Source organism: Anolis carolinensis, chromosome 4 (assembly GCF_035594765.1).
Source record: "Anolis carolinensis isolate JA03-04 chromosome 4, rAnoCar3.1.pri, whole genome shotgun sequence".
In the NCBI taxonomy this organism is placed as follows: domain Eukaryota; kingdom Metazoa; phylum Chordata; class Lepidosauria; order Squamata; family Dactyloidae; genus Anolis; species Anolis carolinensis.
Window position 1 is genome coordinate 101,959,493 of NC_085844.1, and position 17,257 is coordinate 101,976,749.

The 17,257-nt window shown below is 41.4% G+C and overlaps 1 protein-coding gene across 3 annotated transcripts in view; it reads left to right on the plus strand.

The window, feature by feature from the left end:
• Positions 1 to 1,712: 1,712 nt before the first annotated feature.
• otulinl (OTU deubiquitinase with linear linkage specificity like) overlaps positions 1,713 to 17,257 on the plus strand; it is a 36,986-nt gene continuing 21,441 nt past the window's right edge. Inside the window, exon 1 of one of the 3 annotated variants that reach the window (XM_062979410.1) lies at positions 1,713 to 4,320. Coding sequence is in view for 2 of the 3 variants with exons in the window: in XM_062979409.1 (XP_062835479.1) it covers positions 17,073 to 17,132 (60 nt within the window). In the remaining variant the exon portion in view is untranslated. Of the gene's footprint in view, positions 4,321 to 4,418; positions 17,133 to 17,257 lie in introns of those variants that run through there. The other 2 variants (XM_062979409.1, XM_062979411.1) reach the window with 2 other exon arrangements.

Here is a 17,257-nt window from a genome sequence, read left to right on the forward strand (position 1 = left end):
GCAGCATATCTTATGACAGGTATGGCCCAGGTGTTTATGGCCATTGAGCTTGCTTTTGAGAATTTTTCTGAGTGTATTCTTTGCTGACCACAGTTTTTACATGTTCATGTTTGATGTTGCCCAGCTGTTGTATGCCCAGATATTTATAGGCCTCTGGCTGGTGACACTTTATTCTCGGCTATTAGGCATATTTATGCCCTCACTATCAATGATTTTTCCCTTCTTCAGTGCCACTGTCGAACATTTTTCTAGACCAAACTCCTTGATATCAACACTAAAGATTTGGACAGTGTTAGTCAGAGATTCGATTTCAGTTTCAGTTTTTCCATACAGCTTCAGGTCATCCATGTACATCAGATGTGAAATTTTGTGAGATTTCTTGGAGGTTTGATAGCCGAGATTTGGTTTTTTTTTTTTTTTGTAAGATTGTTGACAGAGGGATCATGGCAATAATAAAAAGCTGTGGGGATAGTGAGTCTCCCTGGAAAATTCCTCTTCTGATATTAACAAGTCTGTAGCTTTCATTTCCAAGAAACATTTCGGTTTTCCAGCACTCCATCATATTTTCAATAAAAGTGCCAACATTTTTTACAAATCCCGACGGCGTCCAGGCACTTGATGATCCAACTGTGTGGGAGTGAGTCAAAGGCCTTTTTGTAGTCAATCAACGTCATGTGAAGATTAGTTTTTTGGCTTTTGCAGTTCTCCAGAATCATTTTGTCAATCAATAACTGGTCTGGAATAACTGAAATGGAATAACTGGAATAACTGAAATGAGACAGATATCAGGATAGTTCAAATCACCCATGACTGCTCTTCTTTGTACCTCTTTGGTCAGCTGTTGACAGAAGGCTTCATCAAGTTCTTCATCCTGGTTCGGAGGTCTGTAGTAGACACCCACGATGTCTAGTAGACACCCATTTTGAGTCCCAGTTCCCTTGATTCTTGCATCTATTCTGCAACGTAAATGTTTTTGACATATAGGGCTACTCCCCCTCATCTTTGTTCTGTTTCTGTGAAAAAGGTTATAACCTTCAATGGCTACATTCCAGTGATGGGTATCATCCCACCATGTTTCAGTGATGCCTATGACATCGTAAGTGTGGTGTTGTGCTAAAAGTTGGAGTTCGTCTTGTTTATTCCCCATGCTCTGTGCATTACTGTAAAGACATGTAAGCCCCTGGGACCTTCCCCTGAGCTGTTCCTTTGGGATTATTGTGTTCTTGGTAATGGGTCCTTGTTGTGTTTGTGCAACCCTCCATGTAGCCTTATGGTGATTCCCTGTGGTCGTGGGTAAAATACTGTTCGCAAGGCTATTGTCCCCCTCCCCCGGCTGACCTAGTTTAAAGTGTGCCTGATGAAGCTTGGTAGTCTGTGAGCAAAAAGGTGTTTTCCTACTTGTGTGAGATGCACCCCATCCTTTGCCAGTAGGCCTTCCTCCTCGAAAACCATGGTCGAAGAAACCAAAGCGTTTCTCCTGACACCATTTTCTGAGTCAATTATTGACCTGTACTATTTTTCTGGCCCTCGCAGGGCCACATCGTACAACAGGGAGAAGGGATGAAAAGACTACATGTACATTACTTTGTTTTAGTTTTGTTCCAAGAGCTTGAAAATCATTTGTGATCTTTTGAAAGGTATGCCTAGCCGTATCATTGGTTCCTACATGAATCAACATGGGGGGGGGGGGGTGATGGGGCTTTAGGAGCCTGGTGAGCCTCTGAGTGATATGGTGTATTTTTGCCCCCAGGAGGCAACATGTTTCTTGAGCCATCCCATCCTGTCTGGAAATGATGGCTTCCGTTCCTCTAAGGAGGGAGTTGCCTACTACCAAGACCTGTTTCCTTTGAGGATTGACTGGGTCTCTTTTGTGCAAGATAGTGTGTAGGTCTGCTGAAAAGTTGAAGTGGATTGTGTAGGTGTCAAGTGTTGTCCTCCTCCTCAACATCCCCAGTGCATTCCTCAATGACAATCCATTGAGATGCCTCAAAGAGCCCATCCCTCTCCCAAGGATGTTCCTGCTGCTCCTGGTCTACGACTGGGGATGGAACATCTGCATGATTGTGTAAGTGTGAATGTGGTAATGCATCGTCCCCGTCAGGGCTATCTCCCATGCATTGATCAAGAGTGGCCCACTGAGCGGTATCTAAGTAACTGTGGTCCTCCACAAGATGTGTTTCCTGATCAGATGTTAGTGGTGTAAGAATTTGGAATCTGTTGTGTAAGTCAAGCTGAGGTGTCTCACAACCTCTGAGGATGCCTGACATAGATGTGGGCAAAACGTCAGAAGAGAATAATTCTGGAACATGGCCATACAGCCCGGAAAACACACAACAACCCAAGCACAAGTTATTCTGATCATACTCTGTTTTTTGGTGTCTATTGAAGAGTTCTAGTGCATTTTTCCATTGCACAAATGATTTAGCAACCAATGTACCAAGCTTCTGATGACCACCTTTACCCCCAATTTCTCCTCCAAACCCCACACCGTACTTAAAGAGTGAACCTTGTACATGAAATGAGTAGGTCAACTAGGGAAATCTGCTGAACCATTTGGGTTGAAATATTAGCTACTTCTTATCCACAGGAAATACATATCCTGGCAATGGAGTCTGTGGATTTTGCACTAACTGAGCTTTCACTTGGTCGTCAGAAACAGTCTTGTTCATATAAAGTCCAAGGTCTAACAATGGCACAGCTTCTTGTCTTTGCTCCAGTTCCATGATTTTTTTGGTAGGGTGGGAGACACCTCTTTTTCCACCTGCAATCCAGGACAAATCCCCCAGATCTGTACCTTAGGCTTTGCCTGCCGGCTGCAGATAGGCCAACTTAGTCGCTTCCACAATGCCAGCTATTACTGCTATTGCAACACAAATAGGTAGAAAGGTATGGGTTTTAATCATGTCAGGAGAGACTTGAGAACATACTGCAAGTCGCTTCTGGTGTGAGAGAATTGGCCATCTACAGAGACATTGCCCAGGGGATGCCTGGATGTGTTACCATCCTGCTGGGAGGCTTCTCTCATGTCCCCGCAGGTTAGAGCTGACAGACAGACTCATCCCGTCTCACAGTTTCGAACTGGCAACCTGACTGGCACAACCTGGGGATCATAACCAGACTCAGTGGAGACATCTGCCCTTGCGCATTGCTAGTCTGCTGCTGAATACGCATGTCCTTTGTGGAATAAATCTCACCACGTTAAAATAGTGGCTCTTAATGAGACATGCCGCATCATCACAGGATGTCTACGCCCACACCACTGGAGAAAGTATACTGTTTAGCTGGCATTGCACCACTTGACATCCTCTGGGAAGTAGCAGCCAGCAATGAAAGGACCAAGGCATTGACATCTCTGGCCCATGCCCTGTTCAGGTGTCAGCCAGCACAACAATGCCTTAAATCAATAAATAGTTTTCTAAGATCTACAGAGATACTCGCAGGAACTCCGCAGCAAGCAAGAGTCCAAAAGTGGCAGACTAAAACCCAGAACCTCAATCAGTGGCTGACTCCGGATGAGAGACTACCCCCTGAGCACACAGAAGACTGGGAAACTTGGAAGGCGCTGAACAGACTGCGCTCTGGCACCACAAGATGCAGATCCAACCTTAAGAAATGAGGCTACAAAGTGGAGTCCATGACATGCAAGTGTGGAGAAGAGCAAACCATAGACCACCTACTCCAACGCAGTCTGAGCCCTGCTACATGCACAATGGAGGACCATCTTACACCAACACCAGAGGCACTCCAAGTGGCCAGCTACTGGTTGAAGGACATTTAGTATAATGCCAACTTCTTCTTCTTCTTGTTGTTGTTTTTAACTTTGTGTTTTTAACTTGTATCCTCGGTTTGCTTCTGACACGATAAAATAAATAAACAAATCGGCAACCTTCAGTCAGCAGTTCAGCCAGCACAAGGGTTTAACTCATTCCTATAGAAAGTTAGGTAATGATAGTGTGAATAATCCGAATTTGGTTGAGCTCGTGTTGCAGTTTTGGAGAGACTCTAATTTTTGCTTCTTGCAGACTTGGCATGGGGATTTGGTTATTCAGTTAAAATCCACGAGTACACCAGGTTTTAAAAAAAGATTTTGGGGTGGTTTGAACCCCCTAAACAGGCCCCTTGGCTACGGGCTTGTGGGCAGTCCCTCTGAGCCTGACACAGACCCAGCATCATCTGGTCTGTGTTGACAGTCTCCCCTTCCAAGTCCTAATTGGTTGGCCGTCCTCCCAAGGCGTGGCCCAGGGTCAGAGGGACCAGGAAGGTCTGCCTGTTTTGCCTCAGCCTGGGAAGCCAGCGCCTTGGGGAAGCAGGACCAGCCTGGTAAGGAACAAGGAAGCAAAGACGAGCTTTGAGCTGCGAGGGAGGGAGGGAGGGAGGGTCTGGGCGACATGTTCCCTTTCCTCTTCCTTGCAGCCTGGCAGGACTTTCCCCTCCTCAGTTATTGAGCTTTGGGGGGATTTGTGGAGGAGGAAAGGGATGGGGCGAGCCTCAGGGCCCATCCACACAGCCATATAACCCAAAATATCAAGGCAGAAAATCCCACAATATCTGCTTTGAACTGGGTTATCTGAGTCCACACTGGCATATATTCCGTGGGATAATGTGGGGTTTTATTCAGCTGTGGGGAAGGGGCCTCAGACCCTGGCTCTCCTTGAGGCTGGTTTCTGTTTCTCAAGATGTTCAGAGTAGTAGGCTTTCCTTCCTAAATCTCCAAAAGCTGTGCCTCTTTGGGATCTTCCTATTCCAGGATCTGATCCCAGGTTTTCTGTTTATCCCAGATTATCTGGCAGTGCGGACTCATATACAGTAGAGTCTCACTTATCCAACATTTGCTTATCCAACGTTCTGGATTATCCAACACATTTTTGTAGTCAATGTTTACAATACATCGTGATATTTTGGTGCTAAATTCGTAAATACAGTAATTACTACATAGCATTACTGCGTATTGAACTACTTTTTCTGTCAAATTTGTTGTATAACATGATGTTTTGGTGCTTAATTTGTAAAATTATAACCTAATTTGATGTTTAATAGGCTTTTCCTTAATGCCTCCTTATTATCCAACATATTCGCTTATCCAACATTCTGCCGGCCCGTTTATGTTGGATAAGTGAGACTCTACTGTAATCCAATTTAAATGCAGAAAACCTGGGAGCAGATCCTGGAATATACAGCCTGCCTGGAAGGGCCCAATATCTTCTTTAAACTGGAATATATGAGGGCCCTTTCACACAGCCACATAACCCAGAATATCAAGGTAGATAATTCACAATATCTGCTTTGAACCAGACTATATGAGGGCCTTTTCACACAGCCATATAACCCAGAATATCAAGGCAGATACTGTAATCCACAATATCTACATCTGAGTCCACACTGCCATTAGAATCCAGTTCAATGTGGATTTTATGTAGCTGTGTGGAAGGGGCTTTGGTCTACACTGTCATATAATCCAGTTCAAAACAAATAATATGGATTTTATATGTTCACTAGCTGTGCCCGGCCACGCCTTCCTGTGGCATTGTCTGGTGGTGTTGGTGAGAACTTGTTGAGGTAGTGGTGGTATTGAATGTCTGTTGTATGGTTGTCTTTATGTTTAGTATGCATTTGGTTGTTTGTGTGTTGTGAAAGTGGTGAGGGTAGAGGGGGTCTATGTCCCTGTGTAGTATTGTATAGTATTTATACGTTGTCCATGTGTTGTGAATGCTTGGATTGTGTCTTGCTACATAGTAGAAAGGGTTGGGCTGGATGGCCCTTAGGGGTCTCTCCAAACTCTTGGATTCTATGCTTCTATTATTATTATTATTATTATTATTATTATTATTATTATTATTTGATTGTAGGACACAGCAAACAAGATAGACATGCTGGATTTCATATCACAAAATCACAAGTCGAACACTTTCCAAGTGTCTAGGACTGTATGATGTATTTTCGGATGATGCGTGCAGATCCCAGTAGGGTGGCCTTTTGCAGTTGGCAGATCGTAATTTTGTCAATAACTATTGTTTCCAAATGCCGGCTGAGATCTTTTGGCCTCACCCAGTATGCCCATCACCACCGGGACCACCTGCACTGGTTTATGCCAGAGTCTTTGAAGTTCAATCTTGAGGTCCTGATAGTGGCTGAGTTTTTCCTGTTGTTTTTCATCAATGCGACTGTCACCTGGGATGGCGACATCAATGATCCAAACCTTTTTCTTTTCCACAATTGTGTGTTGTGTTGTGTTCCAGAACTTTGTCAGTCTGGATTCGGAAGTCCCACAGTATCTTTGTGTGTTCATTTTCCACAACCTTTGCAGGTTTGTGATCCCACCAGTTCTTTACTGCAGGGAGGTGGTACTTGAGGCATAAGTTCCAATGAATCATTTGGGCCACATAGTTGTGCCTCTGTTTGTAGTCTGTCTGTGCAATTTTCTTACAGTAGCTGAGGATATGATCAATGGTTTTGTTGGTTTCCTTGCACAGTCTGCATTTTGGGTCATCAGCTGATTTTTCGATCTTGGCCTTAATTGCATTTGTTCTGATGGCTTGCTCCTGGGCTGCAAGGATCAGGCCTTCTGTCTCCTTCTTCAGGGTCCCATTCGTGAGCCATAGCCAGGTTTTCTCCTTATAAGCTTTTCCTTCAATTTTGTCAAGGAACTTTCCATGCAATGTTTTGTTGTGCCAGCTGTCAGCTCTAGTTTGTAGTGTGGTTTTCTTGTACCAGTTTTTTTGTCAGCTGTGCTTTGAGGAGTTTCTGATTTTTAACTTCAATCAAAGCAGGTTCTTTGCTTTGCTTTACATATTCTGCCAGGGCTTGTTCTTCTTCTTTGACTGATTGTTTTACTTGTAAGAGTCCTCTGCAGATCTTCTAGGCAGATATAGCCGGTCAACATCACTGCGAGGGTGCAGTGATTGATGAATGGTCATGAGTTTTCTTGTTTTTCTGTCCAAATTGTCCAGTTCCGCCTATGTTTAATTTATAATGCCAGCAGTATATCTTATGACAGGTGTGGCCCAGGTGTTTATGGCCTTGATAGTGTTACCTCCATTGAGCTTGCTTTTGAGAATTTTTTCTGACCCTTTGTGTGTATTCTTTGCTGACCACAGTTTTCACATGTTCATGCTTGATGTTGTCCAGCTTTAATATGCCCAGATATTTATAGGCCTCTGGCTGGTGACACTTTATTGTTTGGCCATTGGGCATATTTATGCCCTCACTTTCAATGATTTTTCCCTTCTTCAATGCCACTGTCGAACATTTGTCCAAACCAAACTACATGCTGATATCAGTGCTAAAAATTCTGACAGTGTTGGTCAGAGACTGGATTTCAGTTTCCGTTTTCCCATATAGCTTCAGGTCATCCATGTACATCAGATGTGAAATTTTGTGAGAATTCTTAGATGTTTGATAGCCAAGATTTGTTTTTTTGTAAGATTGTTGACAAAAGGATCATGGCAATAATGAAAAGCAGAGGGGACAATGAATGTCCCTGGAAAATTCCTCTTCTGATGTTGACAAGTCCATAGCTTTCATTTCCAGCAAACAGTTCAGTTTTCCAGTGCTCCATCGTGTTTTCAATGAAGGTGCCAACGTTTTTACAAATCCCGATGGCGTCCAGGCACTTGATGATCCAGCTGTGTGGGAGTGAGTCAAAGGCCTTTTTGTAGTCAATCCATGTCATGTGAAGATTAGCTTTTCGGCTCTTACAGTTCTCCAGAATCATTTTGTCAATCAATAACTGGTCTTTTGTGCCCCTGCTTTTCCGTTTGTTGCCTTTCTGTTCATCTGGCAAGATGTTTTTTTCTTCAAGATAGTCTTGAATTCTGTCAGCTATGATGTCAGCCAGTAGTTTAAACATAGTGGGCAGACACGTTATTGGCCTGTAGTTTCCTGGTGCTGCTCCTTTTGCTGGATACGTTTGTATAAGGTATGTTCTTCCATTTGTTAGCCATTCACTGATAGTTCCTTTCTGCAGCATCTCATTGAATTGTTGGGCCATTTTTCCATGTAAACTAATCAGATGTTTGAGCCAAAATCCATGAAGTTGATCACTACCAGGCGATGTCCAGTTTTTGACTTTTTGTACTCATTTGCTGATCATTTCAGTTGTTATTTCCATCTGTTCCATATTGTCCTGTGAGAATTTTCCTTCAAGCTCCTTTATCCACCCAGCGTTTTTGTTGTAGTTCTTATTATTTTCCCAAAGTTTTTTCCAGAACTTCGTTGTTGCAGTTTTCTCTGGCTTTATGGTTACTGTGTCTGTTGTTTGGTTCAGACTCTGGCAGAACCGTCTCTGGTCTGATTGAAACAGTTGATTTTGTCTGTACTGGATGATTCTGGCTTCATATCTTTCAATTTTTCTGGCTGTTGCTGTAATTTGTTCTTTCACGATTTCCAAAGTTTTTTCAATTTTTCTGGTGTTCAGCCAGTACTTTTGGATCAGGTATTGCTTGATTTTGTCATTCTTCAGTTTCTTCTCTTTCATATTTTTCAGGCTACTTGCATCTGATCTGAGTTTCTTGATCTGAGTTTCAACTCTAGCCTGACCTTCCACTTTGGTTTTCCAGTTGATTTTCTTTGGGACTGCCTTGGTTGTAGGAGCCCAAGCTCTTCTGTTACTATCACTGCTGCACTATAGGCATACTGGCTTGTTTGTTCAATTGATGTTATTTGGACAGTGGAGAGTACTGTATTCACATCTTTCATGAGAGGCACCAGGTGTCTCTTGGGCATTGGTTTTTAGAGTTGGGAGCCGCTTTCTTATTGCATTTGCTGCAGCATGAGCCATGATCTTATCCTTGAGCTCTTGTTGTCTTGCTGTCAAGGTTCCTGATGGTTCAACAGGTGTTTCAAGTGCTGGTTCTTCAAATTCTTGCAAAAGCTCCACACTTTCTTCTGGTTCAATCTGTTCCACCATTCCAAGTGTTGCTGGAGTCTCTGCTGTCTGTGCTGTGGTGTGATGGTAATTTACTTTGCAAATTTTCTGGATTTCTTCGAGTTCAACTTCACTGAACACTTTGTTTCTGATTATGAATCTTCATTGGTCAGCCAGTTGGGGTTCTGTTATCTGTGAGTCAGGGTACTCTTGTTTCCACAGTTGATGCATCCTTTTTTGGTAGCCACGCCTTTGAGGTTCAGATTTGTAATAGCATTTCATAATTGTGTGGTTTTCTGGCATTGTATATTTTTGCCGCTTCTGTGACTGTTCATTTGTATTTTGATTCCCTAGCTCACTTGTCGATGGATGTCCAGAATCAGCAGCATCCACCATGGTCCTTTTTATCCTGGGCGACGACTGACACTAACACTCCATACTAGGCATGTTTAAAAGGAGCAATATAAAGGTTGAAAAGTAATTCAATAGTAGCAGTGTAGTCAAAACAAAATTAAAAAACACTAGATAGACTAAAATGGCATTTGAAAATCATATCCTCCCCCCCCCCCCCCCGTCTCACCCACAGCACCCCCTGAATTAAAAACCACAGCACCTCCTGAACTGCTCTTTAAAAAAGCAGTGGGAGTTTGATGCCACTCAAGCTAGGTCTCCATTGCTATCCAATCCAGTTTCAGAATGCAGATGATTGAAGTATTCTGAACTGGATTATATTATTACACTTTGAGAAATGTTCTGTTCCTGGTTTGAAAGGGTTACTCCTGTTTAATTGTGCGGTACTTACTTTGAAAGTCGTTGTCCTACTCTACTTAATTCCTGTGGCTGCCGCACAGGAGGTCAAATTGGTTTGAGACTCTCACTAAAATACTAGAGCAAAATGTCCTGCAGGATGTTCCGTAAAAACAAAGTTTTAGCAGTTTAATCAGCTTTTTTCCCCGTGTTTTTATGATTGAACCAATTAGGAAATGACATTTATAACCCAGGAACAAGAAGTCTGTTACATAGTGTTACTATTACTTACTTCACAATATTGTGTGTTTTTTTGAGGCTGTATGGCTGTGTTCTGGCAGCATTTTCTCCTGATGTTTCACCTGCATCTGTGGCTGGCATCTTTACTATTTATTTACTTCATTATTTACTTTATTTATACCCCACTTTTCTCCCTGTGGGGACTCAAGGGGGCTAAGAAGCCATAGTTTAAAAAAGCACAGTACAAAATGGGGAAACATAATTAGATAATACAACATGGATTGAAAAACTGATTACCTTAATATAATAAATACACTTAAAATAGCCTTTAAAACTCACGAGTCTACACTGCCATATAGCCCAGTTCAATGCAGTTAAACTGCATTCAGAAAGTGGATTATATGCTAGTGTAGCCATGTCTCGATACTATGGGGTCACAGGAGTGTTGTAGTTCTATGCCGTCTTTAGTCAAAGCATAGCTGGTGCCTTCTCAAACTACAACTCTCAGGACTTTACAGGACATGAAGTCGTGGCAGTAAAAGTGGCGCCAGGCAACATTAATTGTTCCTGCACCCCAAGTTTGAGAAAGAATCTGATCTATACTTCCAGATGATGCAGACAGATCTGCATTATATGAATCTGCACTGACCATATAATTTAGTTCAAACTGTAGATGACAGCCTTCTTCCACGTGGTGCTGTGTTGGACTGCAAAGTATTATTTTGTCTCTGACCATGCTAAATCTCATTATGAATTTACAATGTGGGAATTCCTTCTTGGTGTAAGCATTTTATCAACAGGGCTAAGTTAGATTGTGAAGATTACTGAAATGATATGTCATTTGCTTTGAACAGTTGAAAATGTCTATATTTAGCTGTTGTGGTGAAAGGGCGATGTTTTCCAATGCTTTGGGCAATGTGTACATACTTCAGAGGGTATGCTGAGCATTGGAAGAGCCTAATAAACAAAAATGCACCAGGCATTGCCTGGATGAGGCCTGGGATGGTCTTCATACTTCCTGTAGCACATATCATTTGAGTATCACAAACAAAAAGAAATAGAAATCATCCTTCTGTTTTACCCTTATATGTTTCAGCAAACTCTGCTAAGGGGAAAAATGAGAACAGGGAAAGGAAGCATGCAGACCTTCAGATTATGTTGGATTTCAGCTCCCAACATTCCTCACCAATGGCTAGGGTTGCTGGGAATTGTAGCCCAACCTGATCTGGAGGGCATAACGATTCACACCCTGATGTAGAACATCATCATCATAAAGTGAGATGTATAATGCAATGCTGCTATATGGAATACTCCTTTTCAGTGTTGCAGCCAGTTTTGATTCAACCCAGGAAAACATTCACCCAACAATCACACAGCAGTCTTTAGCCGGTGACCATGTTTGGTCCTCATTGGATGCTTTCCTTGATTTCTTTGATGAGTAGAGCCCAGACTTGGTTGGAGCTAGGTTGATGTTGTGTATCTTCAGGTTATTTCTGACTTAAGGTGATCCTAAAGTGACACTATCCTAAGTTTTTATGAAGTTGCGAGTGTGTTTTGTCCAGCGACATCCAGTGGGTTTCCATGGTCAAGCAAGAATTCAAGCCCTGGCCTCCAGTGCTGTAGAACAACACTGAAACCAATATCAGATGCTGTTATGTAAAGTTGTTTGTACATTCATTTTTAGTTTTACAATATTACAATTCCCTAAACCCTGCAATACTACTAGATGGATGTTGCTGTTTTTGTTTTCAATGAATTAACATTTATGACTGTTGCACAGATGATAATGATGATGAAGCTCAATTACAAGAAGTTGTTCCATCCATCCAGAGCTGGATTCACCATTGTGCTTAGGTGTGCTTAAGCACTGGGCCCCATTGGCCAGGCGGGGCGGGGGGGGGGGGGAATCTTCTTGCCCAAATAAATTTTTACAATGGGTTTTGCTTATGTGGTGCTATTCCAAATTTGAGGGCATTCTGTTTTGAAGCGATTCCAGACATAATGAAAGAGTTGATAGTCTATGGGAGCGTACCTGCCGGTCCGACCTCCTTCAAGGCCCAAAGAAGGGGCCTCATAGCTAGCCCAGGGCCTAATTTGTCCTAAATCAGTGGTTCCCAACCAGTGGTCCCCAAGAACTAAATATGGTCCGCTGCCTCACCATTACTACACCATTGGAGTGAGAGCAACTGGTCTTGCAAAACCCTCTTATAGTTCTGAGGCAATGGGCATGTCTGGAGGGGAGAGGTTGACTACCCACGAAAGGCATGACAACAAGCCTCTTGACTGCTGCTTCTTCTCTCCCCCCCCCCCCCCCCCCCAGCGGAGCCATTCCATGTGGTGCCTGGAAGCGGGCGCGCCTTGGTATCTTTGGTTTTAGGCCTGTTCCTGGGGTTATTTGGGGTACTGATTCAGAAAATTGCATTGGATGGACCGCATCAGTTCTAGATTATTAAATATGGTTTTCTGTGGGAGAGCAGATGGCAACTACTGGATGGCATATGTTCTGTATCAGAAACTAGAATTTATGTGGTCTATCCAATGCAATTTTCTGAATCAGCACCCCAAATAATCAAACCAAATCTAAATTTGACCAAAAACTGATTTGTAACCCTTTTGGTACTAATGTTGGATAGTCGTCCCTGGTCAAAGTGGTCCCTGGGTCAAAAAAAAGTTGGAAAGCACTGTCCTAAATCCAGCATTGAACCTATCTCATTAGGAGCTATCCATTCTGGCAGGTCATCCTTCATCCTTCCACCTGAGTATCTTTACCTGGAGATACCTAGGACTGAAACTGTGACTTTCTGCATAGGAAGCACACATTCTTCCACTCATCCAGTGATCTGCCATTTCACACAATGCTGCTTTTGTTTCGTTTGTTTTTACTTTAGCTGTGCACTTCAAGCTGTGCACTGCAAGATTTTTTTATTTTTAAGATAACCTTAAAAGATAAAGTGTATAGCATTGATAACATGAAGGAAACTGTCACTCAGTAGTAGTCATGCTATCTAGTAAAAAGAGCTACTTGTTAACAAACAAACAAAATTAGAAATTGAGTTTTTTTTTTGTGCTGGAGGAGAAGAGCAGCTTCTAAGGTAGATCTGTAGGTGTTGAACCACAAATGTAAAACAGCGGTACTGTTTTCTTTAACAACTCCTTTTTCTTTTAACACAAACCACATAGAGGCCCTAAAGAAAGGTAGTCAGAGCAGGGGTGTGGTATATGCAAACACACTAGCCTTCTGTAATTTCCATTCCTACTTTCTACAATGTCAGAATCCAAAGTCCAGACTGTGGTGGGGCTTTTAAGTCCATCCCTTTTTAAATGGCATTTATGAACCTGTATATTTTTTTCCTTCTGAAAGATAACGCCTTTTTGCAAGCTTGTCTCTTGCAAATATTGTTTGAAAGGCAAAATACTCATTTTAATCTGATTTATGGGCCTCCTTCTCAGAAACATCCTCGTGATATTTAGTTGGTGTGTTTTAGTCAGTATTTATCAGCTAAACTGCTTAGGCAGAGGAAGGGTTATGACTCATTGCAAGATTTTATGCTTTTAATACAAAAGGTTCCAGTTTAATCCTTAACCTTTCCAAATGGGGCCTAGAAAGATATCTGTCAAACTCTGGATGGCTACTACTAGTCAAAGTCATCTTATATGTTGAATTAACTGTGTAGCATGCAATTGAGACTCGTTTCTTGGTGTGTGTGTGTGTGTGGATTTTTGGGTTTTTTTCATAAATAAATATACTGTACAAGTCTGCAATCCAGATTAGGCTCACTGTGTGCATGTAGGGGAGAAGTATATCTCCCACTACTGTTTTTCCCCACTATATACACATAAACACTCCCCCCCCCTTTTAAACCCCCTAAAAGAGGGGGAAATGGCAGGAGAGGTTTAAACTCTCTCCGAATGGGCATGTGGAGCATGTTGAGCCTAATCTACACCAATCCCTCCTATGCTTACTTGCAAATTAAAAGAAAAGAAAATCAGTCTTTAGCTAACTTTCTCCCCTGCACATTTAATGCCTTTTGCAGTTTAGCCATTCTTTGTGTATAGGGAATACTAAGTGAGATCAGGCTTTTACCAATTGACTTTAAGAGCTTCTAATAGAATGCTGCTTTGTTGACTTTTACGTTTTGTTTTGTGGATTGCTTAATTGACTTTCAATAACTTTCCATGTTTTAAACTTGTATCTTTGTATGAATGTGCATTTTCTGTATTTGATTTAACTTTTGTAAGACCGCATATAACTCTATTAGTCATATAGCTGTGATAAACTTGAAGACTGTGAGCTGTGGGTAGTTCTTAGGAAAGAGAAGGGTAAAATTTGATCAGAATTGATAAAAAAAACATGTGAGATGGTATTAATAGCAAGGCAGTCCATAGCAGAAACAAAGGATATACTATAATGAAATAATATCAATAAGAAATCATGGAAAAATTATAAAAATAACCGTGATCCATGTATATGCTCCCAACACTAGGCTTGTACACAGTAAGGCAGTAACGGCAAGGGCTCAGCCGCCATGTTTTTTTCACCCAAAATGTCCCACGTGGCTGTGGGCGCAGCTTCTTCTCTTCTATTTGGTAGTACGTGGCACATGCTTCCTTAACCCCGTTTCTCAAACCCAGATTCCCTTGAAAGGAAGAAAGGAATGGGTCCCAGGAAGGGTGCTTCCTTAACCCCGTTGCTCAAACTGACTCCCTTGAAAGGAGGATAGGATCGTAGGAACGGAAAGAGGAGCCTTGTAAGTTCCCCATTGCCGCCAATTGGCCTGATCTTCCCGGATCTTTCAGCTACCTAGCCTAAACATCTATTTCCATTAGCCGTTTTTGGGAGGCTCCCAAAAACGGATCTGGGTGCCCAATGAAATTTGGATACCAAAAACAAATCACCCTCCAGCCGAATTGCACAAGACCACCCAACACAGTGGCAGAAGAAAGCTGATTTTATTTTACTATCCAGAATAAACCACAAGACATCATATTCCAAGCAACTTTAACATGGGTGAGAAAGAAATTGGCTAATGTCATAAATAAAAATGGAGACTATGGTCAAGAAATCAAAAGACTTGGAAGGGTAATGGATAAAATCCTGAAGTATAAAGTTAAATAATTGAATATCAAGGAGAGATCATTTATGCCACAGTGTTTCTGATTTCTTTGTATGACTGTAAAAGCTGGTCCTAAAGAAAGCTGACAAGATGAGGACCAACAAATTTAAAATGGGCTAGAGAAAAGTTTTGCAGATACCATGCACTTTTAAAACCACAAATGAATGGATTCAAGCCTGAATTCTCTCTAAAAAGTAAAACGACTATACTGGCACTGTTATAGTTTGGACACAACACAAGATAACATGACTCACAGGAAAATATGGTCATTCCTGGTAAAGTCAAAAACAGTAGGACAAGAGGAAAACCTCATTGCCAGAAGATTGACTTAAGAAAGCCATGGTCCTGAATTTGCAGGCTCTGGGCTACTGCTTGGCTACTACTGACCAGGACTCATGGAGGTCTTTCATTCATAAGATTGTCATACGTTACATGCATGATGTCACATAACAACAACAATGAGGTTACTTAAGCAGAGCTTAAATCTTCAAATATCTGAAATTATATTCATATTAGTTTCATAGGTAGTAGCTGTTGGCCATGAACTCGTCTTCCCATGTGAGATTTTCAGAGACCTTCTTGGCACTAGGCTTACTGTTGCCAGTACAGATTTTGTTGCAATATGTTTCTTTTCCTTGTAGGCATTCTTAAGGTAAATTGATCTCTTGCAATTTCTACAGTTTTTAGTGGTGTTTGCGATAGCATTAGGTTGTATCTTCATTCTGTTGGGTTCCATCTTCACTTGTTTTTCTACTCAGTTTACATGCTTCTTTCTGTTTCCTAAATTAAAAATCTGAAGTGGGGTACATGATATCCAAATACTGTTTGAGCTTAGTAGATTTTGCCCACATTTAGATATGTTACCCATGCAGTTGAGATAATCAAGTTCTGCTCTTGGGTGTTGCTGGTTTGTTTTTCTCAACAGAAGTCAGGGTCAGAGTCTGGGAGAGGACTTTGTAATATCATAGTGGTGAATTTTAGTGATTTAATACACTTCTATACCACTCCAACCCACATTGGGCTCATAACCCTATCCTGTCAAAACTGGAAGTGGACAGATTGCCTTTGGTTTGAAAAATATTTTTTTTGCTTATTTTAGATAAAATGATATGGAAAGGAGAAACTATTCCAAGGTTTAAAGGAGAATTGCACTTCTGGAAGGAAAATGTTTCTATGTTGTAATCAAAACATGAAGAATGTTTTATTTTTGTTTTGCGGTGAGAATTGTCTCTAAAATGGGTAGGGATGCATGGTGCCAACTGTTGGGATTAGATTTACAAGGTTTTAGCTCCTTTGCTAGAAAAAACAATAACTCATTTAATTTAGAATCAGTCTCCTTCAATAGAATATGAAAACACCAAATCTTTTAGGTCTCTGACACGAATTACTGCAAAAAAAGGCAAACAAGTAGTATTTGAATTACCTACTTACTTACAAACAAGTAGTATTTGAATTACCTACTTTACTACTTACATTTAAATGCACAATAAGGACACATACTGTATTTACCCAAATCTAATGCTCACCTTTTTTGACTAAATTACCTTCCCTAAATTAGAGTGTGCATTAGATTCATGTAATATGGTTCAGAGTTTTGAAAATTGAGGTGCACATTAGATTTGATGGTGTATTAGACTTAAGTAGATAAGGGTCTATGTAAATTGTCTAACCCCTGGCTAACTAATGAAAAGTTTCAAGTAAAGATGCTTCTCAGCAGAACTGATACCATTTTGAAAGAGGAAGGAGTATTCACCAGTGGGGTCAGACTTGTAGTCCTCCAGGTGTTTTGGACTTCAGCTCCCAGAATTCCTGACCATTGGGCATGCTGGCTAAGGCTTCTGGGAGCTGGAGCCCAAACAACTGGAGGGCCACAACTTTGATATTTCTGCTTTATGTTGTCACAGACATGCCTGGAAGTTTCTATGGTCACATGTTCTGGTTGCTTAGATACATGGGCACATTGATGATTGATCATGCATTGCAGCTGGTTGTTTAACAAATGGGGAAAAAATGTGGATAAAGTATGTATGTAGGGTAGAGACATGCATGAGATCCTTACACTCCCTTAATCCCCATTGCCCTAATACCGTAGCAAATGGGAGTAGGGAATGTGGACAGAATGCTTTACTGATCAGTATTTTCCAATACTCACCTCTACATTAATAATTGTAAGGACCACTATTGTAAACTTCAGTGAGGAGTAAATTAATGAACCATCCGTTTTTGCTTTTTAAAATGCTTAGCTTGTGAAGAAAGACATGATCTAAATTTAAATCATTAATATTTCCTCCTT